At 37.4% G+C, this 25,841-nt stretch overlaps 1 protein-coding gene across 6 annotated transcripts in view; it reads right to left on the bottom strand.

Annotated features, from left to right (window-relative positions):
- Gapvd1 (GTPase activating protein and VPS9 domains 1) overlaps window positions 1-25,841 on the bottom strand; it is a 442,880-nt gene that overhangs the window by 352,616 nt on the left and 64,423 nt on the right. For 5 of the 6 annotated variants that reach the window (XM_090389454.1, XM_090389464.1, XM_090389469.1 and 2 more), the window contains exons 3-5: window positions 21,278-21,414; window positions 6,881-7,894; window positions 2,041-2,172 (exon numbers count right to left, since the gene is read on the bottom strand). In XM_090389454.1, coding sequence (XP_090245580.1) covers window positions 2,041-2,172; window positions 6,881-7,894; window positions 21,278-21,400 — 1,269 coding nt within the window. In that variant the 5' untranslated portion in view covers window positions 21,401-21,414. Of the gene's footprint in view, window positions 1-2,040; window positions 2,173-6,880; window positions 7,895-21,277; window positions 21,439-25,841 lie in introns of all 6 variants that reach the window. The other variant, XM_090389457.1, reaches the window with a different exon arrangement.

Below are 25,841 nucleotides of genomic sequence, written 5' to 3'. Positions count from 1 at the left end.
AATTCATCTTATTTAGGCAAATAGATAGTGACTTTTGGGACACTGGGTATATCCCCAATTCACAAAGTGAGATCAAAAGGAGACATGAGTAATTACAGATCTGTTAACTTAACTTCTGTTTCAAGGAAAATAATGGAGTCACTGGTTAAAGAAGTAATGTAGGACCATCTAGATAGGAATGCAATTATACTGCAATCACAGCATGGATTTGTTATGGGGTGATCTTATCTGACCAATCTGATTGGATACGGATGTAGTAACAGAGCTGGATGCAAAAATTTATTTTGATTTCATACGCTTGAATTTCAGATAAGCTTTTGATACTGCTGAACTAATACAAGACTGTTGTACAAATTGAAGCAATGTGGCATTAAGGGTAAATTACTGCTATGGATAAAAGGAGGGTTGACTGGGAAAAAGACTGGTTATTAATGAAGTACTCCAGAGTTCACTGCCAGGCCCATTGTTGTTTTCTATATTTATAAATGATATTTGTTGAAGGAATATCAGGCTTTATGTATAAGTTTGCAGATGATACAAAGGTTGGCAAGGTGATTAATGACAGTAATCAGAGTAAGCTACTGCAAAAGATCTAGAAAAAGTTATGCAGATGGGCTAAAAATTGGCAGTTGAAGTTTAACATTGACAAATGCAAGGTACTGCATATGGGTAGCAGTAATTCCAAAATAATATACCAGCTCAGTGGTACTGCACTTTGGGTAGTGGAAAATGAAAAAGACCAGGGGCAATTTTGCAGTGAAATATGAAGTTCTCTGAGCAGACAGTCATGATGATTTGTCAATGATATGCAGGAACTCTGCTGGCATGGATAAGGAAGTAATTATCCATTTTACATGGCAATGGTTAGGCTACACCTTAAATACAGCATCCAGGTGTGGAGGCCTCAGTTTAGGAAAGATGTGGATCTGCTGGAACAGGTCCAGAGAAGGACAATGCAATTGGTGAATGGAACAAAAGGGTAGTCTAACCAAGAAAAATCTGGAGACTAAGCACATACAAGTGATCTGATTGTGGTGTTTAAGGATTTGAATGGATTGAGCAAGCTCAATAATGATGACATTCTTCCTCTTGCTCAGACTGCACACGAGGGGGCATAAATTCAAATTGAGAAAGGATGGTTAAAGGAAAAATGTGTAGAGGCTTGGCTTCAGCAAGCAGTGGTTGATTGTTGGAGCAAACTTCCATCCGTTGTTGTGGACATCAGTAGTTTAAATAAATTCAAGGAAGAACTAAACAAAATATTGGAAGGAATGGTCAGGTGATGCGGAAAGTTTTTTTTTTTTTTGTTTGATCATTTATAAGCTTGCTTTCTTGTATCATCTGCCACTACTAATACCAACACACCATGATATTCATTTGTAACAATATGACAGATATCACATAAGAGAAATAACACAATTGCTTCAATAAATGTTTCCAAATCACTTCATATTAATCTGAAGACATTAACTGGCCAAACTGGCCAACTACTCACTCTCCCAATGTGTGAGAGCCAGATTTTTTCCCATTGTGGCTTACAGCAATAAACCATAAATAATAAGGCCTCTTAAGAACAGCATTCGTGATACAAGGGTAACTTAAACACAAACAAGAACAGGTGATGATTTGAAAAGGGAGGGATGCAGGTCAGTGATGTATAACGCTGGATGATAAACACTGATTTTTTCTGAAATTTTTTTCAATGTTTCAAGGTTCAATTATGTTTTCAAAAGTGATAGAAGCATCAAGGTATTACTATAATCTAACCCCATCCCACTTGGCCACATCTGAATCCATATTTGAATACAAACATGCTTAGGTAATACAATCTTTGTTGTACGATTGGGAAATGCAAAAATTGACAGTTATCTCAAAGATACCTTCCACAATCACATTTATCTAACCCTCATATGTGAAAAGTTCAGTTAAAGGTTTCTTCCCCATTTTTGTGTCATATACAAAAAATCCTACACAACAATTGGGATGCATTGTATTTCAACTAAATCACAAATAACATTCATGAAATACTGGCAAGCCTACCAATGATACAAGTTCAGTCTCTGTAATTAACACTGCTGACCGAGACAATTCACGAAACTGGGAAATTATATCACCTGGTGAATCTTCAGTACTACCCTCCAAGATAAGGTCTAAGAGAGATGACATACAATCCTGCAGGTACAAATAATAAGATTCATTACACATTTATTATACTAATTTTTAAAAAAAAGTTAAACCAAAAAATTAAATGATTTCAGAAAAATGTCTGAAATTTATGTGAGATGACAGAAAACAATATATCAAAACACATTTGGATTTTAATAAATATTTAAAGAGATGAGGTTAACTACTGTACACATTTTTTATGAACAAATGAACTTAGCAAAAATTTTATGAAACAAAGGTGAATTAAGTAAAACATATTCTTACCTGAGAGATTTCTAAACACTATAAATTTATACTGGTAATCATAATGTTAAATGTACCGATGAAGAGTTAGGTAGAACTCAGTCAATAAGGCAGGAAGTGGTAAATTATCTCATGCAAGAACTGTGGTAGTTGTTTTTATGGCATATTAGTATCTTATATGAATCTTAGTATTTTTATGGCACATTAGTATATTATCTGTAAGTGTATGTGCATGTGTACACTTTTACAGACAATACAAGTGTGAACAGCATGTTATGCAGACGAAAAATGTTTGGTTTTTAGGAGCATTAGCAACAAAGGCCATATTGCTCTGGGATATGCGGTGGTCATTCCCTGACCTTTCCGCATCCTCCGTATTTGGTGGGCACGGGCTCGAACCCCGGTATAATCAAGAAGCGTGTGCTATGCACTGCTGCTCCTTCCCACCTGGCTACAGAGGCGCCCTGGTGCATCGTTAAAGCCATTGTATATAAACCAATTGGACGTTATACATGCCTGTAATTATAATTACCGTATCTAAATGTGCAGAATTACATTTAGATAATTATAATTACAGGTAGGGCCTACAGAATTAAGATAGCCATTAAGGGCTAATCTGATCACCTGAACCGTAAGCACACTAATACCTATAGGCAAACACCATTTACCAAAAACATTCCACAATTAGTTGTACATTTAGATAATTATATATATATATCTGGTGTATCCAGATGCCTGATATGCCTTTCCATAGTGTCCTACAAATGCTCTATCGGATTGATATCAGGGAAGATATCAATATGCTGGAAGTTAGAACTGTGTTCCTCAAACCATTGTTGCACATCAAGTGTACAATGGCTCAGCGCATTGTCATCTTAGAAGACACCATTGCCATTCAGGAAAAAGTAAGTGCAACACAGCGGGGTGTACGCAATCAGCAAGCAGTTGACGATAGAGAAGACCACTGACACATTGTTCCACTTGCACCAGGGGTACAAGTTCCTGCCAGTGAAACATGCCCCACACCATACAACTGCCTCCACTGGCCTGTACTTTTGATACCACGCACGATGGATCAAGAGCCTCATGTTGTTGATGCGAAATCCATACATGACCATCCACGGTGTGGAGTAAATAACGTGACACATCCGACCAGCACACCTTCTTCCAGTTTTCTAACGTCTAACTTGCATGCTCTTTGCACCAGGCGACTCTTTTACGCCAATGAACCTTGGTTAGGAGAGGATGCATAGGGATCGTCTGCTGGTATAGCCCATACGTGTGACACATGGTCATGCCAGATATTGTTCCGGGTTGGCCCAAGTTGTATTGGGTAGTCAACTCTTCAACAGTGCTGCACCTGTTCGCCTGTACAAGTCGTTGGACCCAGTGCTCACCTCTAACATCAACCTTTCCAGTTTTGCCATCAGGTCATTGTTTGACCATTTTGACGACAGTCCTGGTACACTTTAACAATGGCAGCTCTCGGACACCCCACCAGTTCAGCCGTTTGGGAAATAATCGAGGCACCAGCTCATCCAGCTCCCACAATCTGTCCTTTATCAAAGTCCGATAAATCCTTCCTTTTACCCCTTACGCTCGGAATTTTGCTACCTACTGAGCCACTGACACCTTATCTATGCTACATAGGTCGATTAACTGTGCACTCTCGTACCTCACGTGGTCAATGGGTCACATTCAGTTTTCATAAAGGTAGTCTTAATTCAGTGATCACTCAGTGTATATATATTTTATTTTCCCACTATATATATGCAGTAGAACCCGGATAAGAAGTTTTCCAAGGGACTGGAAGTTTAGAACTTCTTACATGGGAAAACTTCTTAGAAGGGAAAGTGACCTAAGGGCATGAAATATTAACTACAGAAATAAAAATGAAAAGATACACATACATGAGGTAAAGATGATTTTTAAGTACAGGTCAACCATCACTAATCTGGCAGCACTGGGACCTGTAGGGTGCCGGATTAGTGAGTTTGCAGGATCACCGGTGGTTATTTTAGCACATACATTTTATCCAACAGCTAACCACCTGCTTCTACCTCTAACACGTTGACTGCCAAGCTAGTTTAAGGAAAAAATTCCGCAGGGCAAAAAAATATTTAGGAAATAATTTGATTAGTAATTCTAAAATAAATATTGTAATGTCAGTGTTGTCGTTTAAAATATAAAAAAAAAAGTATTTTTTTATGTCACATATATGTTTTATAACTAAAGTATGTTGGTTACTTTATTTCTTGAGAAGCCGTGTCGGCCACATATGTGCGACGATATTACGGCATACATATGATGGTCGTTTGTGATTAGTTTATTGCACCCGCGGAAAGTGCTGCAATAAAACTAATTGCAATAAAATAAACTCTCAAACGTCGCAATAAGTTTGTCAGTATTGTTAGAGATTTTGTAAAAACAAGTTTGTTAACGTGCTGTATTATCCATCGTATTGTGTTGTGTTTTTCCACAAGTTTGTATAAGTGTGTTGTAAAAAAAAAATCTAAAATGGAATGGCTAAAAGAAAATTACTAAGATAAGAGGAACTGAGAGAAATTGCTGGAATTTACAATTAAGCAGAGTTAAACTTCTCACAGACACACCTCTGTCGAGTTTTTTCAGAAGTTCAACTTTATCTGTTATGGACAATGTACGGTGTTTGCGCTTTACACAACAAGAAGCACTTCCTTTATGCATTGGAACCACGGCTGGGGCTAAATGCGAACAGGTTATAATAATAAATGCAGAAAAACAAGTGGGAATGGCTTGCCAGTGTTTATGAATTCGCGCCAACAGCTGATGCTGCAACCAACACCGGGAAATTTGAAATTACGTTGGCAGAAATTATGTCCGAATTAGCAGTGGAACCGGATTAGTGATGGTCGACCTGTACTATTTTAGAATTTATAAACATTTTACTCTGTTTATGGGAAACATTTTTGAACTGAAGATTTCTAGTTGCTTAACATTCTGTTATTGGTAAACTCATTACCAAGTTGGAAGAACGAGCTCCGTCACAATTACAATAAGACAGAGCAATAATCCACTAAGTAATTCAGAACTCTTCACAACTATCAGAACTTAACACTGTCTACGTACCCAATTATGGATATCAATGAAAACAATATTAACATTAATGTCCTTATTTATAGTCCAGCACGACCACTAGGTCAGCGGAGTTTACAATAAATCAATCAATACAAACATTAATCGTATTTAGCAGTCGCGGGCTCGAAATACAGTCCACTCAAAGAGCACGTGCTACGGCACACACGCTCCTGAACACTTGGCTACGTCAGGCTATGTGACTTCCATTATATCAAAATGTTTATAGTAAAAAGGTTTTAGCACTGAAAGCCTCAGACTATGGAAAATTCACTAATCCAACAAGTTAGTGCTTAGTGCCATTTTAGTTCGTAGTAAACTGCTGAAGTAAATGAAATGGCATCGTTTCTGTCATATCTCATAATGTGAATGCCTTCGCAACGTTGCCCTGATACTGAACTGCCTCGAATAAGCAACGCTTCGGCAATGGATTCTCAAATAGGCAACGCTTCACCAATGGATTCTCAGCAGATACTACCACCCCACAACCCCTGTGTGGTGATATCAGCCGAGAATAAGTAACATTAGTCTTCTCCAATGGCGAAGCATTGCTTATTGGAGAAACTCATTGTGAAGGCACTCACAATATGAAATATAACAAAAACAATGCCATTTCATCTACTTCGGTGGTTTACTATGAACTAAAATGATGCTTGGCACTAACTTGTTCGATTACCAAATGTTTATATTTTGTCAGGGGGAAATTTTCAAGTTAGGGTTAAAAATTAAGGCAGACTAGGACGGGGTTAATATTAAAAATAAATAATTTCTATATTTAAAAAACGTATTAAGTGGCAAAACATCATCATAATAATACGCTGTGTATTCTTTATCGCAAACTTTTTAAGCGGGAAAACTTTTTATCCGGGAAACTTCTTACACGGGAAAATAATACATTACAACATATAGAGATGAAATTGGGATTTAAGAAAACAAACCTAGTACAGGAGAAAACTTCTTTTATAATGTATATAAGTATGAAACGTATACATCACAGCCTACCGGACAGAGACCAAAAGGAAGGAATAAAATTCAAACATAAATAAAAATAAATATATAAATATAATAGAGTTAAAATGCTAAAATAATGCCAATTAAATCTTGTTAAAGGAAAAATTAATGAAAATTTAAATTCAAAAAGAATGAAAAATACAGTATGAAATTTTTTAAAAATAATTTAAAATAATGGAATAAAGTCAGGTTTATGCCAACTTACTGTGTGCTTATACCGGAATTGGCGAAATTATCTGTGTGGTGATTACAGAGCAACATCAGAGACCAAAGATGAAAGCTGAATCTTAAGTCTCTGATGTTGAACTAGCAAAATTTAGATATATAAAAACAAGTATATGCTTACCTTTTCAAATTTACCATATAAATCCATTAGTTTAGGATCAATTTCTTCCCATTTTGACATGGCCAATACTTGCAATATTTGTGCAACTTGCATCAAATTAAAACGAGCAATATAGCTGATGGGGACATCAGCAATTCCATATGGTTCAGGATTTACAACAGCAGGGCAGATAAAGAAGGCAAAAACTAGGTCAGCACACATTGCACCTACTTCTCTTACTTCTATTCTTTTAGCTTTCATCACTACATTATACATTTGCCTCACTAACCATGATAAACTTTGAGGAAAACAGTACAAATTGTTTCGGATACTTTCAATAAATCTATTCGTCAAATTCACTAATTTGCTAATTGTCCAGCCTCGATATTTCTGCAAGTTTGTGCTATATTCGGGGGTGCCTTCTTTACCAAAGTGCCGAAGTCTTTCTTCAGGGGGGAACCTGACTGCAGCTTTGCTGGGATCTATATCAAGAAATAAATCATCCTCTATTAACAAATGCATTATAGGTTCATGTAAGGCAGCAGTCAGAAAAAGTTTTGCACTGAAAAGTCCTTCACTAAATGTTTTATATACACGACTGAAAGCACAAGAACCATGTCTAAGGAGCCGCCGAGGATTGTCACTAGTTGCAAGCTGTAAAATCATAAGTTCTTTCAGAAGCCTCAAAACATACACCTCATCTTCTGGCATGATACTGTTTCCATAGATAGATGCCATAATGATGTGAACAACTGTATGCATAGATTCAATATTTATTTTCTCACTAGCAGCTAAACACATGGCTACAAGTTTTGGATCCTCCCGAAACTGCTGAAGAAATTCTGCATAGGCACAATCATGAACACCAAGATGTTTGTAGGAATCTATGAAATTAACTGTATCCAATGAGTTAGCTCTTTTGCAATAACTAGATGGATATGATCCAGAATGCGAAAGTATCAAGTTGTCAAGGTTCATTCGCTGTTGTTTGGCGATCCAAGAGAGGTGGTAGAGTCGCTCGACTGTTTTAATTACCTAATAAGGAAAAATAATTATAGTGATTATTACATAATAATGATAAAACATTTTAATTTAAATAATGTAATTTTTATATTGTTTATTATTACTAGTTTCCATACATAACAAGGGAAATCCATACAGCACTTTAAGCTTTTTATTTAAAGCTTAACTTTGATCAGCAGTGATAAATTTGATGAACTACTGAAAATGATACCTTTGACTATATAAAACGGGGATCTTGAGGAACTTTGAATGTTAATTCTTTACTGCTCATAAAAAACGTTATCACAGAAGATTGATACATATTTTTTTTAATAAGAAAGCATAACTTTTTAAAATATGCTTTCTTATTGCATGGTTTATAAATATATAAAATATAATATAACAAAAACAATATTGGTGCAAACATTTATAAACCATGCTTACAACCATAAACAGTATTGTATTCACTGCACCAACGAGCAGGAAAAATTTTATATGGTATTACATGCTCATACTTTTATATGGTATTACACACTCACAAGTAAAAAAAAGAGAGAGAGAAAAAGGAAGAACTAAAACCAACAGTTGGCTTGAAATTTTTGCTTTCAACCAGTCCAAAAACTGCTTGTTTTTAGTAATATTTCATGGAATATGGTTCTTGCAAATATTTTACACGTCTAAAAAAAAGTACTTATGTACTTTTAAGTAGGAAAAGCAGAAATAATCACAAATGACAGAAGCCAGAAAAGTGTTTTCTGGCAAAAAAAAAAAAAAAAACATACAGAATTCCACTTAGCTTCTTGTCAACAATAAATTACAAAAACAGAGTTCAAGATTTTCCTCAACTAGCCCCAAATCTAAACAAGCTGCAAAGAGAAAAAAGATTCATCATACCTATCCTTTGTTGAAGAGGTTCTTTTACACTGGTTTCAGCAGCTAGAAAGAAAAATCTTTCACATGAGTGTACCAATTCTATAAACCAAACCTCATTACCTTGATCAGCCTTACAACATGAGAACTCTGAACCAGGAGCTGGCTAGCTGTGACAATTTAAAGACTGAAACAATATACTCTGTAAAACTATGAATGGTAAATAAGATGGAGCAAATGCAACTGCTGTCAGTGAGTGAATTTCAAACTGTGATTGCATCATAAGTAGTTATCCTTTATGGTACATGAAATAAGACTTTTATGCTAATGAAATAAGACTTTTATATGATAGTTCCAAAATTTGTATTTCTGAGGTGACAAATGAGCTTTTGACAGGTAACCTCCACAGAGTGATAGCCACCAGCATTAAGATAAAATGTGAATGCATGGCTTCTGGATTGGTCTAGAATGGGCAGAATGCTTGCCTAAAAAATAAAGTTCATGTATTGAAATCCTGCCCAAAGTATGTTTAATATGAGAGTTAAATGGTGCAATATGATTTCAGAAAGTGGATCACCTTAAAAACTAAATTGTTGTTGTTATTTTGTTTTTAGGAGCATTAGCAACTAAGGCCATATTGTTCCGGGGATATGCGGTGGTCATTCCCTGACCTTTCCACATCATCCGTATTTGGTGGTCACGGGCTCAAACCCCGGTCTAATCAAGAAGCGTGTGCTACACACACTGCTGCTCCTGCACACCTGGCTACAGAGGCGCCTAAAAACTAAATAAATGTTATTGTACTAGTAAGTACTACACTGTGAATTAGCACTGAATGCTCAAAAATGAATGATTTTATAAGCTGCAAATACACAGTAACAATGAAATAGAGAAAATTATTTATTTTTTTTTTTCAGGAAACATGTAAAACAGAAAGAAATTGGTGGAAATTAATAATGAAACACAAATCTGACACCTATGGTGCTTTACTGGCCAAGCTATTCCCTCTGCCCTTGTACACTGAAAGGACAGAATTCAAGGGACACCTGGTTCCTGGGCAATGCAATGCTGTCACCCCACTCACTAGTGGGCAAACCCACCACTTAGCAGATATATAGGTACACTGCATTCACGTAGACGGTAATTCTATGTCAGTATGGATAAACGGTGTGAGTTAACAGACTTTAAAAGAGGGATGATAGTGGGTGCCCAATACATGGGTCACTCTATCGTGGAGATGGTTGAGAAATTGCACCATCCCAGTTCGACAGTATCATGAGTGTATCGGGAATACACCATTTCTGGAATAACATCTCATCATGGATGGCGCTGTGGAGATAGAAAGGTGGTCGATAAATGTGGCCATTGACGTCTATCTCGCTTTGTTTCAGCCAACCAGAGAGCGACAGTGGCACAAATCACCACCAACTTCAACGAGGGAGGTGCCAGAAATGTCATGAACAAGACCATCAGGCGATCATTAGTTGCAATAGGTTATGGGAGCCGCCGACCCACCAGAGTCCCATTGCTAACACCGCGACACAAGACTCTACGTCTCAACTGGGCAAAAGAACATCGGCACTGAACTTTTGATGATTGGAGGTGGGTCTCCTGGTCTGATGAGTCCTGTTTCCAGTTATTTCGAGCAGTCGGGAGGTACCATTGTCGGGAGGTAACTTGCCACCATTGTTATATGATACAATGTTATACCCCGAACTAGATAGCCATTTTGTTTGTTTGTTTAAGGGCTTTACGGCGAAAGGACAGCAAAGGCCATAATGCACCTAACTATGGTGATATTAAGATACATAGTTCTATCTGTATAGATGTTATTCAAATTTATATCGTGTTGTATAGTTTTATCTGTTTGAGGAAATCAAAAATTTTGGTCACATGTGGTGTGTCTGCTAGTAGGTCAGAACTGCTGAGAGAGGTGTTCGTCGTGGGAAATGAGATAAACATAGCTTGTCGCTCAGTACTGTACTTGGGACAATCAATAAGTAGATGATGGACAGTGAGCTGAGTGTTGCAGTTTGTACACAATGGTGGGTCAGTGGCTGCAAGCAAATAAAGATGTGTTAGGTGCGTGTGGCCTATCCTTAATCGGGCTAGTACGACTTCTTCATGTCAGTTCTCACGTATACCAGATCTCCATGGTTTTAGATCTTTTTTTATGCCAAAAAGCTTATTGTTGACTTGATTCTGCCAGATATGTTGCCATTTTTCATTTATTTAAAATGTACTTATAGTCAGATGCAGGTGTAGTGAAGGATTGGTCTATAGGATCGGTAGCAGTTTTGGCAGCTAGGTTGGACTGTTCATTTCCAGAAATTCAAGCGTGACGAGGGATCCAACATAACAGAGCTTGTTGTTTATTCTGGTTTAATTTAGTCAGGGTATTCCAGATCTGTCTAAGTAAGGGGTTATCATTTTTTGTATTGCGTTGTATAGCTTGGATAGCACTAATGGAGTCGGTATAAATAACACTGTGCAGTCTAGTTCTTGAGAGTGTGTAGTTTAAGGCCATGTGGAGAGCACAGAGTTCTGCAGTATAGCTGCTACATTCAGTGGGGAGTTTTCTGGACATAGCAATGTTAGGAAATACTGCTGCTGCACCAACATGATTGTCTGTTTTAGACCCGTCTGTGTAAATTGGTGTGTACTGGCCGTGCTGGGTTCTCAATGCGGCATACATTTGCAGTATGTTCTGTTGAGATAAGGTGTGTTTTCCCCAGGCTGTCAATGAAAAGTCACAGGGTGGTATATAATATGTCCAAGGTGGGACTGTATGAGGGGCAGAGGGCTGTATCTTACTAAAGTCAATTTGCCAATCGGCCTGCAATGAGCAAAGACGTATCCCGGTTGGTGGATTTATTGATGGATACGCTTGGTATAGGTTTACCCATTTAGGAGAGAAAAGTCCGTTCCAAGTGGAATGGTTTGGATACCCTGAACTAGATAGCGTTAGCTTAGTATAGTATATTATATAATACTGTCAATTAATCAGTAAAATCTATTAATCTTGTTAAACTTCATTGTCAATTAAATTGTACTTTTTAACTAAATACATATAATGACTTAGATTTTACAAACGTAACATAATTAATTAATACATAACTTGATACGAAAGTTATATAAACGGAACTCTTAGATAATACTCGATACTGAAAAATATATATAGATATATATAGTGTTATAACTGTGTCGGGATACAAGTTTAGGGTTATAATTTTGTACTGAAATTGAAATTTTATCGAAATTAAATCGAAATCATGACTCAGACCAGAGAAGAAAAGCAAAAGGCTCAAGCTAATGGGAGTGCTGTGGCTCAGGGGAGAACTGAGGAGAGCAGTTGCCCTATGAATCACAGCCTTTTAAAATGAACTGTTTGCTTGATATTTGTGGAGCAATCGGGTACGGGACATATTGCCATGGGGATGTCTTTGTGGGTGCGCGATGTAAGGAGTGTAAGGAAATCAGACGACAACTCAGCGTTGTTATGGGCCTATATGAGAGCTTGAATGACAGGGTGATGCCCTCGAAGGACCTAAATTTAGGGGCCCATTAAGCTCTCAGCTGCCAACATCAATGCCAGAGCTTGCACTTGATCATCACCCAACAGAGCGGCAACCCTCAAGGCAGAATGCACTAGTCCCACAGGAAATAGTAGTTGTTCGTGACTCTATTGTCAGGGAAACGGGGAACATGGTATGTAAAAAGGATAAGTGGAACACGACTAGGGTATGTCTGCCAGGGGCAAAGGTTGATGATGTTGTAGAGCGAATATCATCTTTTAAGGGCACAAAAGATGATATTGTTGAACACATTGGCACTAATGATATTAAGAGTAGGAGACCAGCAGAATTACTTAACAAGTACAGGTCACTGTTGAAAAAAAGCCGTGAATTAGGGTTGAATTTGAAAGTGTCTGCAATTCTGCCCATACATGATAGGAGGGAGTTTATGACAAGAGCCTTGTCGATCAATTTGTCCCTAGAAAGATTGTGCAAGGTTCAAGGGGTAGAATTTTTTTCAGCCTGGACTGTACTTGTTAACAGGAGAGATTGCTTCTACAGGGATGGGATACACTTAAATAGAAAGGGTGCAAGAATATTTGCTGATGCTATCGAGATAGTGTTAGGTGGGTCGGAAAACTGCTAGCTTGGGGGAATACAAGGACTAATATATTAACAGTAGCCACTGGCAGAGTTGAAAGTGATTCTTGCACTGCTTCTATTGGAATGAGCAGCAGCCTGGAAAACAAGATGCAGGGTACTTCAGAGACCGCTGGAAGAGTCATTGCGGTACAAGTAAACACATGGGTTGTGTTAGGGTAGTTAAGAATAGGAACAGGTGCATGTATATTTGCGTGTACACCAATGCTAGGAGTTTAGTAAATAAATTTGATCAATTTGAGGTATTGCTCAAAACATCAAAGGCAGAGATTGTTGGGATATCAGAGACATTGTGTCACACAGATATAAGGAATACAGAACTGGAATTTGGTGAGTTCAATGTGTACAGAAAAGATAGACAGGATAGGAAGGGAGGAGGGGTTATGCTATTAGTTAAGAAACACAAAATCCAAGGAAGTGAAGCTAGTCGACATTGCTGGACAGTGCAGTGTCGAGTCAGTTTGGTGTGACATAAGCATTGGGAGATCAAAATTGAGAATAGGAGTGTGCTATAGGCCTAATGACTCTGATGAGTATAATAAGAAACTGTACAGGGAAATAGAGTGGGCCAGTAAATCACAGTCTTATAATGGAGGATTTTAATTTCCCAGATATTGACTGGAATTTGTGGGGTGGTCATTCACACACTAGAAGGGTTTTGTGGATTTATTGGATGATTGTTTTCTACATCAGCATTTTCGGGAGGCAACTAGAGGGAGTAATACTCTTGATCTGATTATCAGTAGTGATTCTTCATGCATTAAGAATCTGCAGATAAAGGAACCACTAGGTGGCAGTAATCACAGTGTGCTGAAGTGGGTTTTACTCAAAGAGGTAACTACAATCAGGGGTAAAGGGAAGGGATTTTGCTTTCGTAAAGGTGACTATGATGGTCTGAGACAGTATTAAATTCTATACAGTGGGACCAACTGATGATGTTACCAACAGCAAATTCAAAATGGGAAGCATTCAAAGAATTTATCTTGGAAGCTACTACGCTTTACATACCAACTAAGAAATATTGTTCAAGGTTTAGGCCTAAATGGATGTCAGATGAACTAATGAGACCTATGGCAGAGAAGAAAAATGCATGGGATACATATAAATTAATGGATAACATGGAAGCCTATGATAGATATAAGCTCGTCTGTAACCAAGTCACAAAGGAGATTAGACAGGGAAAGGCAGATTATGAGAAATTCTTGGCAAAGGATGCAAAGAAAAACAGAAAAGAGTTCTTTACCTATGTAAACTCTAGAAGGAAAGGGATGAATCAGATTTGTCCACTGGATATTGATGGTTCAACTGTTGATGATCCTGCCCAGGTAGCTAACAAACTAAACGAGTATTTTGCATCTACATTCACACATGAGGAGTTATTCAGGAAGGGGAAAGCCAGAGGTGAAGTAAACTCTGGCAGTGAGCTAGGCAGACTACGAAAAATCCTTGGCAAAGGATGCAAAGAAAAACAGAAAAGAGTTCTTTATCTATTTAAACTCAAGAAGGAAAGGGATGAATCAGATTGGTCCACTGGATATTGATGGTTCAACAGTTGAGGATCCTGCTCAGGTGGCTAACAATCTAAACGAGTATTTTGCATTTACATTCACGCATGAGGAGTTATTCAGGAAGGAGAATGATGTAGGTAAAGTAAACATTGGCAGTAAGCTGGATGATTTTGTAATAACTGAGAGGAAAGTGGAGGAGAGATTGTTGAGGATAAACATAAAAAAAGGCACCTGGGGTGGATGGGATCTATCCAGTTATATTAAAGGAGGCAGCAAAGGAAGTAAGCAAACCCCTAGCCATAATTATGAGAGCTTCTTTGGACTCAGGGGAGGTACCCATAGACTGGAGATGTGCAAATGTAACCCCAATTCACAAAGGAGGATCAAAGGCTGACACAAGTAATTATAGACCTGTTAGTTTAACTTCTGTTCCAGGTAAATTAATGGAGGCACTGGTTAAAGAAGCACTGCAGGATCATCTAGACAAGAATTCAGTTATAGCTCAGACGCAGCATCGTTTTGTTAAGGGCAGGTCTTGCCTGACCAATTTGATTGGATACTATGATGTAGTCACAAAAGAACTGGATGCAGGGAATAACTTTGATATTATATATTTGGATCTTAGAAAGGCTTTTGATACTGTTGCACATGGAAGACTGCTGCACAAATTGGAGCAGTGTGGCATTGGAGGCAAATTGCTGCTATGGATAAGGGGATGGTTGAGTGGCAGAAGACAGAGTGGTAATCAATGGACACTGCTCAACGTGGACTAATGTTATTAGTGGAGTTCCTCAGGGTTCAGTGTTGGGTCCGTTGTTGTTTTCGGTGTTTATGAATGATATTGATGATGGGATATCAAGTTTAATGTCCAAGTTTGCAGATGATACAAAGGTTGGCAGGGTTGTTAAGGACACCACTGACGCTATGCTGCTGCAACAGGATCTGGAAAGGTTGAACAGATGGGCTGAGAGTTGGCAAATGAAGTTTAACATTGACAAATGTAAAGTACTACATATGGGAAACAGTTACCCCAGAGCAACGTATCAACTCTGCGGTACTACACTGTCAGTGGTGGAGAATGAAAAGGACTTGTGGGTAATTGTGCAGGCAGATATGGAGTTCTCTGAGCAGTGCAGACAAGCTGCAAGAGTAGCTCATGGTGTCTTATCAATGATATACAGGAATTTTTCTAGCAGGGATAAGGAGGTGATTATTCCCTTGTATAATGCAATGGTTAGGCCACATCTTGAGTACTGTATACAGGTCTGGAGGCCTCATTTCAAGAAGGATGTAGAGCTGCTGGAACGGGTACAGAGAAGGGCAACAAGATTAGTGAATGGAACAAAGGGTTGCTCTTACGAAGAAAGGCTTTAAGTTTTGCAAATTACAGAGTCTGGAGACTAGGCACCGGCGAGGTGATCTGATAGAGGTGTATAAGGCTTTGAATGGTTTGAGCATGCTCAATGCCAATGGGATTCTTCATTTTGCTCAGAATAATCAGCTCAGAGGGCATAAATTCAAATTGAGGAAGGACGGATGTCGGATAGATGTGCGGAAATTTGCCTTTGGCCAGCGGGTGGTTGGTTGGTGGAACCGACTTCCATCACTTGTTGTTGAAGTTGATAGCCTAAACAAATTTAAGGCTCAACTGGACAGGTATTTCGAGCGAACGGAGGGGTGAAATGGGAGTGGTGTGTTTTTTTTTTTTCTTTTGGCTGATGCTGAATAAGCTAGCTTTCTTGCATCATATGCCTCTACTAATGCTAATGATTTTGTAATAACTGAGAGGAAAGTTGAGGAGAAATTGTTGAGGATAACCATAAAAAAAGCACCGGGGGGTGGATGGAATCTATTCAGTTATATTAAAGGAGGCAGCAAAGGAAGTAAGCAAACCCCTCACCATAATTATGAGAGCTTCTTTTGACTCAGGGGAGGTACCCATAGACTGGAGATGTGCAAATGTGACCCCAATTCACAAAGGAGGATCAAAGGCTGACACAAGTAATTATAGACCTGTGAGTTTAACTTCTGTTCCAGGAAAATTAATGGAGGCACTGGTTAAAGAAGCACTGCAGGATCATCTAGACAAGACTTCAGTTATAGCTGGGACACAGCATGGTTTAGTTAAAGGAAAGTCTTGCATGACCAATTTGATTGGATACTATGATGTAGTCACAAAAGAACTGGATGCAGGGAATAACTTTGATATTATATATTTGGATCTTAGAAAGGCTTTTGATTCTGTTGCACATGGAAGACTGCTGCACAAATTGGAGCATTGTAGCATTGGAGGCAAATTTGATAACTTGATGGTTGAGGGGGAGAAGACAGAGTGGTAATCAATAGACTGCTCATCGTGGACTAATGTTATTAGTGGAGTCCCTCAGGGTTCAGTGTTGGGTCCATTGTTGTTTTCTGTATTTATAAATGATACTGATGATGGTATATCGAGCTTAATGTCCAAGTTTGCAGATGATACAAAGGTTGGCAGGGTTGTTAAGGACACTACTGACAGTATGCTGCTGCAAAAGGATCTGGAAAGGTTGAGCAGATAGGCTGAGAGGTGGCAAATGAAGTTTAACATTGACAAACGTAAAGTACTACATATGGGAAACAGTAACCCCAGAGTGACGTATCAACTCTGTGGTACTACACTGACAGTAGTAGAGAATGAAAGGGACTTGGGGGTGATTGTGCAGGCAGATATGAAGTTTTCTGAGCAGTGCAGACAGGCTGCAAGAGTAGCTCATTGTGTTTTGTCAATGATATACAGAAATTTTTCTAGCAAGGAAAAGGAGGTGATTATTCTCTTTCTTAGGCAATGGTCAGGCCATGCCTTGAGTACTGTATACAGGTCTGGAGGACTCATTTCAAAAAGGATGTAGAGCTACTGGAATGAGTACAGAGAAGGGCAACGAGATTAGTGAATGGAACAACGGGTTGCTCTTACGAAGAAAGGCTTAAGTTTTGCAAAATTACAGTGTCTGGTGACTAGGCACCAGCGAGGTGATCTGATAGAGGTGTATAAAGACTTGAATGGTTTGAGCATGCTCAATGCTGATGGGATTCTTCCTCTTGCTCAGAATAATCACCTGAGAGAGGGCATAGATTCAAATTTAGGAAAGACAGATGTAGAATAGATGTGCAGAAATTTGCCTTTAGCCAGCAGGTAGATGGTTGGTGGAACAGACTTCCATCCCTTGTTGTGGAAGTTGATAGCCTAAATAAATTTAAGGATCAGTGGACAGGTATTTCAAACAAACGGTGAAATGGGAGTGGATTTTTTTTTTTTTTTGGCTCATGCTGCATAAGCTTGCTTTCTTGCATCATATGCCTCTACTAATGCTAATGGTCTAGTTTATGTATCCATCCTTGCAGACCATCTGCATCCCTTCACGGTTATCGTGCACCCACAGGGCAATGGACTCTTCCGGCAGGACAATGCACCTCCCCAGAGAGCCATAGTGACAAAAGCATGGTTTGAAAAGCATCCTGCAGATTTTACCCCTATGGAATAGTCTCCCCGTTCACTTGACATGAACCTCGTGGAGCATCTTTGGGATGCTGTGGAAAGGTCTGTTCGAACTTTGGATCCTCCACCCAGAAATGTGACAAAATTATGGACAGTGGTGCAGCAAGCATGGATGGAAATACCTGTGGAAAGCTTTTGTGAACTAGAGGACTCAATGCCTTGCCGTGTGACTGCCCTTATCTGAGAATAAGGTGGGCCTACCCGTTACTATGTAAGTATCCCATGATTTCTGTCACTGAGTGTACAGTCAACTATCCTTGGAGAAATATTAAAGAAGAGCAAGACAGCTCATGGTGTTCAGCTAGCAATATATAGGAATTTTGAAATTAAGAACAAGAAGGTGATTATTCTATAGTGTGAGGAAACAGTTAGGCCACATCTTGGGTACTGCGTACAGGATTGGAAACCCCATGTTAAGGAGGTGCATCTGTTGGAACAGGCACAAAGAAGAGCAACACGACTAATGAAGGGCACAAATGAGTACTCTTATATGAATGACTTCAGTTCTGAAAACTGCAGTGCTTGGAAACTAGCACCTGCAAGGAGACCTGATTGAAGTTTTGAAGTTTCAAGCCTTAAATGGATCATGTAAAATAATGCTGATGGCATCCTTACTATTTCTCAGATAACATGCATAAGAGGACATAAATCAAAAAAGGACAGACATGTAAAAATTTGCTTTCAGCCAGAGAGTAACTGATTGTTGGAAAAACTTTCATCTGGTGTTGCGGAGTAGGTAGTTTGAATAAATTATAAATTAAAAGAAATAGACAAATGATTAGAGAGGATGGATATATGAGGTGGGTAGTTATATATATTTTTTTCTATTTTTCTGAGTTGTGCTAATAAGCTTGCTTCCTTGCATCACCTCCACTACTAATATTAGTCTAATTCTGAATTTTTGAATGGCAATTTTTTACCAAAGGCAGGTAATATAGCACCTACTTCTAAATATGGGCAAAGGCACACAAATGAAGACTGCCATGAAGGTGGCCACTTGAGTTTGTAGATTGCATGAAATTGTGTCAAAATAGCTATAGCATTAATAGAGGCATATGATGCAAGAAAGTAAGCTTATATAGCATCAACCAAAAAATAAGACTGAACTTTTAGGCTCAAGACTGCAAACAGTGAAATCATAGTGCTTAATGTTAAAGTGTCTGTATAACAGTGCTGCCTAAAGGATTTAACCCAGTTTTTAAAAATGGATTGGTTGGTTGATTGAATTTTTATACATTGGCAGCTTAGATTAAAATGGAAAATAACCTTCTTGCCTGCACTGACATCAATGGTTTAATGGACTCACTTAATACTGACCACAACCCTCATCAGGACTGGAGACTCTTCAAAAATTCTTCTAAATTGAGTTTAAAAGCAGTGCTACTACATAATGGCAATGAACTATCATCATTTCCAATAGGACATGCAGTTCATATGAAAGAATCATATAACATGAAGTTTCTTATCGAATCCATCAACTACAAGGAGTACCAATGGCAGATTTGCAGTGGTTTGAAAGTGCCATTTTGTGAGAAATATTCTGTTGTCATACTATAAATTAGGCTGCAATCTCATTAAGGATACATTTTCTTCACTCCCATTTGGATTTTTTTTTTCTGGACAACTATGGCGTATTAAGTGAGGAGCATGGTAAGAGATGCCATCAGGACATCCCATCAACGGCAAAGCAATACCAAGGGAAACAGAAATCTGCAATGCTAGCTGATTATTGCTGGACTGTGACAAAAGGTGGCCCATATGTGGGATACAAATGACAGGTGAAGAAGAAAAGAAATGTAAAATGTGAATCAAGTGATTTTATGTATTTTGCTGATAAATGTGATTTTTTTTTTTTTTTAAATAAAAATGTATCAGTTCTTATTTTTTTAACCTGTTTTGTAAACTTTTTTTACAATATAAGATATACAGTCCATTCCGGTTATTTGGGACACATCGGGACTAATGTACTTTGGCCCAATTAAGCGGCTGCCCCAATTATCCGAAGTTTCACGTAAATAGTTAAAAATACAATGTACCCCCCCTTTAAAATTGGTTCACTGTACAATCAAATCACGTTACGACGAACTCAACATAGTAAACTACCATTCACTATACGATGTGCAGTAAGCACCGGTCATTGTGATTACATATGTGAACTGAATTTTAATTCTATTAAACAGCGATTCTAATTAGCGAAAATAGGAGGAATGTTATCCACAGGCTATAAAAGCAAAGATATATTAAGCACAAATTTGCCCTTTATTACCTTACCAATTAAAAAATTAAATGATACGTGAAAATCGGAAGAATATACGTGATAATCGGAATAATTAATACGTACTGTAATATGTACATACTAACTAGTTCACATTTCTGTTCACTGACATTTGTAGGTGGGGGTTAAAATTTAAAACAGTAAAAAGATAAGCAATCAATAACAAAGAACACGACACACATAAATTGCAAATAACACGATATGCGCAAGTGAGAACGGAGTAACGAGTTACAAAGCTTTAAAAACAGGAATGAGGAGAAGATCGGAAAATTAATTTTTTTATATGATTGAAGATTTCATGGAAGTGTAAACACATTTCACCATAATAACCCACAGAATTCCAGCTGCTGGTATTATCACAAATTCAGTAAGATCGAGTTTACTGTCCGTTTATGATAGATTTCACTAACAGAAAAGCCCAATAAACAGGTGACTGCTAATTGTTTTTATTGTTTTATGGTTGTGACCTCCAGAATTTCAACCAACCCAACCTAACTCCAGAATTTCAACCTAACCGTCAGAGACAATCATAGGGTAATCTCCAGTGCTGTAGTCTCCTGCCCCGATTAAATGGCATGCTGTCCCAATAAACTGAAGTAAACCCTGGCTATTTTCTCGATTGGTTTCTGTTTTTTAAGATTTGCTCCAAATAAACGGTTGCTCCGATTAACGGGTGGCCCAAATAACCAGAATCCACTGTATTAAAACAATACGGTGGATGTTCTTTATTTATCCTATTTCAGGCCTACGTAGCATATTTTATATAAGACATAGCAGGTATTTTCAAAACTTGAGCAAAATAATTTTTTTAATGCTGATTTGTAAAAGTACTTTCATAAAAAAAAAAAAAAAAAAAAAAATCGAAAATTTGTTGACCGGTATAATTTTGGAAAGATATCTCAAAATGAAAACTACCATCAAATTATAACAAAATAAAACATTTTGCTGGAAACAGAATTTGCATAATGAACAAATTACAACATTCATCTATTCAACTTTTAGTAACTGCATATAATATAACCAATTGAAATTACTAACAAATATTAAAAAATTTACCTTCTCATTCAAATTTTGCAAATGTTGCCTTTCTGATGTGACAAACAGATACTCTTGTCTAAGATGTCGAGCAAGTTCCAAGAGATCTGTCCTCGAGCCCATAGCTATCTTCTTGTGTCTCATCCCCTTCAAAATGTCTATTGCAGAATTTTTAAAATTTGCTGTTTAATAAATATACAAAATTTAATTTCAAACAATTGCTACATTATGCAAAAGAAAAATATTTTCATTACATGTCAAATTTTCCAAACTATAAATTATTTTTAAAAATAAATTTTTTGCTTTCCATTCTGATATAGTTGTTAAGGGGAATAACAATTGATGTAGGTTTTAATCAAATTAGGAAGAGGCATTTTATACATTCTACAAACTTCACTTTTGAATGCAGAAAAACTTACATTAAAAATATAAAAAAATGTAAGAATTCATAAGCATATACCATGATGTATTGCCTATGAATTCTCACACTACTTGAGTGATTGCTGAAAATAAACTATGTACAGAATTTACAAATTAATTATAAAGTTCATTTTTAATTTATTTGTAAATATAATAGCACTTAATACTGTACAGATACATTCTCAATGTTTAAATGCAGACAAAAGGAATGAATAGATTCCTAGAGTCCTGTTCTATGGTGCCTTCTGAGTGGATGTTTGATACAGTGCAAGTTCACTAGATTTCACCTCCTCTGTAAAGCCTGCAAGTAACAGGGTTACTTGCAGGCTTGTAAGGCTGGTTGATTTTCTAGGGAGCTGTGTATCATTGGAAGGTCAAACTCAGTTACTATCATGTGGTTGTGAGCCATTAGGGTGTTAACATTCTATGGCTATTTGTCACTGGCAGATCACCATTATCTGATGTTGTCTGTAGAGATGGAAAGTTTTATTTGAATGCTCAAGGGATCAAGTTGGAGGGGTTGCAGTGCTGTTCCTGTTGAAATTTCTAGATAGGCTTGCTTGTTGTAGCTATGCTATGCCTCGAAGAAATCCGAAGAAAAGAAAACCTGGTGCTTCTCCATGATTCTATGGAAGAATGTGTCACTCCTTACTATTTTCCCTAGTCTGGTAATGATATGGTTTACTGAATTCATAACAGTGAATTCAGTAAACCATATCACAGATCTCTTAGGGAAAGGAAGTGCTGGAGCTGTCAGGATTTGCTGCTTCCTCTTAACCATACAGAACACCTCTGGGATTTCAGATCATGATGTTTTCTCTTCAATTTCAGGATGGGCAAGTGAATGAGAAGAAAGGAACACCTCAGTGGTACCCCTCTTACCTTTCTCTGGAGAAGAGGGGGGAAGGGACACAGAATGCAACAATAGTGGGTTAACATTTTCAAAGCAAACAAGGCCGCACAAACAATCATGGGCTAATTTTTAATAAGGATCTAAACTGTTACATGGAATGCTGAGTGGGGTGGGGATTTTATTAATAATATATTTCAGGAGTATCTTGCTCTCTTTTTCTGAGGCTAGAGAAATCTAGAGCAGTGTTTCTCAACTATGGAACATCACAAATTATTCCCAATTTATAATCTTATTTAGCTCATTTTCTGCATGTGTGCACGCATGCCTGTATATAAATATTACATTAGCATACAACAATCCAGAAAATGAATTAAATAAGATTTCACTCATATTTACAGAGACAATACTTGTATAAAATTTATGCAAAAATTATTCCTCAGCACAGAATCCCAAGTGATGAGTACCTGCAAAGCACCAATTCAGAAACACTAATCTAGGGGGAAGGCATACTGGTTGAAACTGCTGAAGTCCTCTGACTGGTGAAATTATTCAGACATCTGATTTTGTAATGCTGAAGAGTAACCTGATGCTGTTGTGACCTGAACAAAAGTTTTTCCCAAGATGCTTGCCAGAAGTAAGGTGGCAGGAAGTTATTTCCCATTCAAAGAGATTGTAAAAAACCTACAGAAAGCAGTAACTTTCTCCTATCAATCTGGAGTCAGTATTTTCATGTTAGAAACAAAACAAGTTCAGGATTCCTCTTTGGCTTGCCTTCAAACCAGATATGCATTTGCTCTTAACCTCTTGTAGTTAAAATTAACTTGATGAGTTGGAATTCGGCAAACCAAATTCCAGGATTCATTTTTAGTACTTTCATTCCACAAATAATCAAGAATGCTTCCAGGGATCTGATATTGGGATTGGAAGTTTGATCACATTAAAGAGATGTAATGTAATCCATAACACTGCTATGTGCTACAGCTATATGATTTTCTCATCTGGATTAAACAGCCAACTGAAACTTAGCCCAATTAACCTGAGAAAATTTCCATTTACAGGAAATAGAAATTTTCTCAGGCTAATTGGGCTAAGTTTCAGTTGGCTATTGGTCATTAGTAGGTCACACATGATTGAGAGGTGATGACTGCCCACATAATCACTGACAACAGACCACTCTATGATCAGAAATAGCACGGAGGTGGTTGTTGAGGTTTTTCCTATTGGCAACTGTATACATACGCACCAGTATTAAGTATGGCAATGCTGTTGTTATCTGATTTTTAGGAGCATTAGCAACTAAGGCCATATTGCTCCGGGGATATGCGGTGATCATTCCTTGACCTTTCCACATCCTCCGTATTTGGTGGTCACAGGCTCGAACCCCGGTCTAATCAAGAAGCATGTGCTACGCACTGCTGCTCCTGCCCACCTGGAAAACAGGAGGCGCCATATATGGCAATGCTTTCAATCAATCAGCTCCATATGTATAATTCGGGGGATATCCATAGGGAAAACTGCTCATTAAAATTGCCTAATAGACAGAGAGGTGATTATAGCTGTATTTAAAAAGAGCTTCTCAAGATCTTTGTGAGAGTAGGTATGATTTATGGCAGATAGACTGAAACATGTGTCAATGCATTCTGCAATAAGGTGTAGAGAAACAGCTTCCATCAGGGTCTAAAGAGAGATCTGTTTGGATGGGATCTATGAAATGAAACAAGATGGCTATATCAGCATAAGCAGCATCTATTGTATTATGATCTTATTGGCAGAGAGTTATTCTTTACTGAGGGGAAAATTTTATATGTTAATTTTATATTTTAATTCCTTCATATTTTATATCCTTCATATGCCTTGTGAAAATTAGTCTACAGAAGTTCAAGTCTAATGTCAACAAATATCTTCTCTCGTCTTCTCAACCTCCAAGCCAAGCATGGTACTAAGTACTATAGGTTCTAATACCTCTCGTGTTTGGGGTTTCATAAAAAAAAAAAAAAAAGCTGAAAAGTAGCAATTGATTAGATCCTGAATGTTGTCAATGTTGCATTTCAACCTTTGCAATTTCATTACCTTATTTAATTTTGCTGATTAAGATACGGATCTGACAGTTTTTTGAGGTTGCCTGGTTTATAGCATTCAGATTTCAGCTTGTCTTTTTTTTTTTTTTTTTTAGGAAGACATGTTGACCAGTCTCCATATCATCTTTTATATATATATATATATCTGTAAAATGAGATCTTGTTTGGTCATTTATGTCAATGGATATATCCTGAACATTACTTGTTAAATGTAAACTAAGATATGTGATAGCAATAGCTGGAGGGTAAAAATGTAGCTTATTTTCAGAGGAAATACTACTTGCCTGGTCTAATTCTGAACAATCTGAACCCAGTCAGAGATTAATATATATGGACATTGCCTGTGACCAAGTAAGGATAATGCAATACACCGCAAATGGGTGGCAGAGTGTTGCTAGCATCAGGACCATGCAGTAGATTTTCTCAGTATGATGCAAGTCTTCGAAATGCCACCCCTTAAATGCTTTTTCTTTAAAATAACCTTCAATTGTGATTTTAAAAAAAAAACTGCACAAAATGTACGAATACTATTTTTATTTTGAAAATATAAACTACTTTAAAATAATGATATCAACTACAACAATCTACTACAGTTTTACCCTTCCAACTTTAACTTTAGCAAATTCGTTAATTAGGGATTTCTTTAATTAGATTTCTTTTTTAATTCGTTAATTAGATTTCTAAGTTTTGTTTGGCTTATTGAACTTCTTAAGTAGTGTTTTTTTAATTTTAATTTGGAAAAACTTCTTTCCCCACTAGCTACAGAGACAGGGAGTGTTAATAAAATTCTCAGAGCTACAACAGTATTTGGATACAAAGTAATTAAGTTATTTTGGCACAAATAATTTAAAACATCCAAAGGTTTCATAGAATATGGTAGCATTCAGGATACATCACGTAATTCTTCTTGAAGATCATTTGCATTTATATCTGATTCATTTTCGACCGAAAGTATTGACTGGAGACTGGTACAATATTTTCTAGCGTTTTGTCATCTATATCCTTGAGTTTTAAAATGTCATATAAAAACTGAAAATTTTTGCTATGGGTTTCCAGAAGCGTGAATCGTTCATTCAGAGAATTAAGGGTAATGTCCAGAATATAATTGAAAAAGTTTATTTTAAATTTATTCTCCTCTGTTAAGGGTTCATCGACAGCTTCTTCATAGTCAAATTGACGCTTTTCCACAGGAAATTCTGTACTGCATTCAAGATTCTCTGCAATCTCATTAGCA

This window comes from Mastigoproctus giganteus, chromosome 2, assembly GCF_048544385.1.
Source record: "Mastigoproctus giganteus isolate SK-2022 chromosome 2, ASM4854438v1, whole genome shotgun sequence".
Lineage (NCBI taxonomy): Eukaryota > Metazoa > Arthropoda > Arachnida > Uropygi > Thelyphonidae > Mastigoproctus > Mastigoproctus giganteus.
Note: the sequence above shows the minus strand (reverse complement) of the source record. Positions and strands in the feature narration are given on the sequence as shown.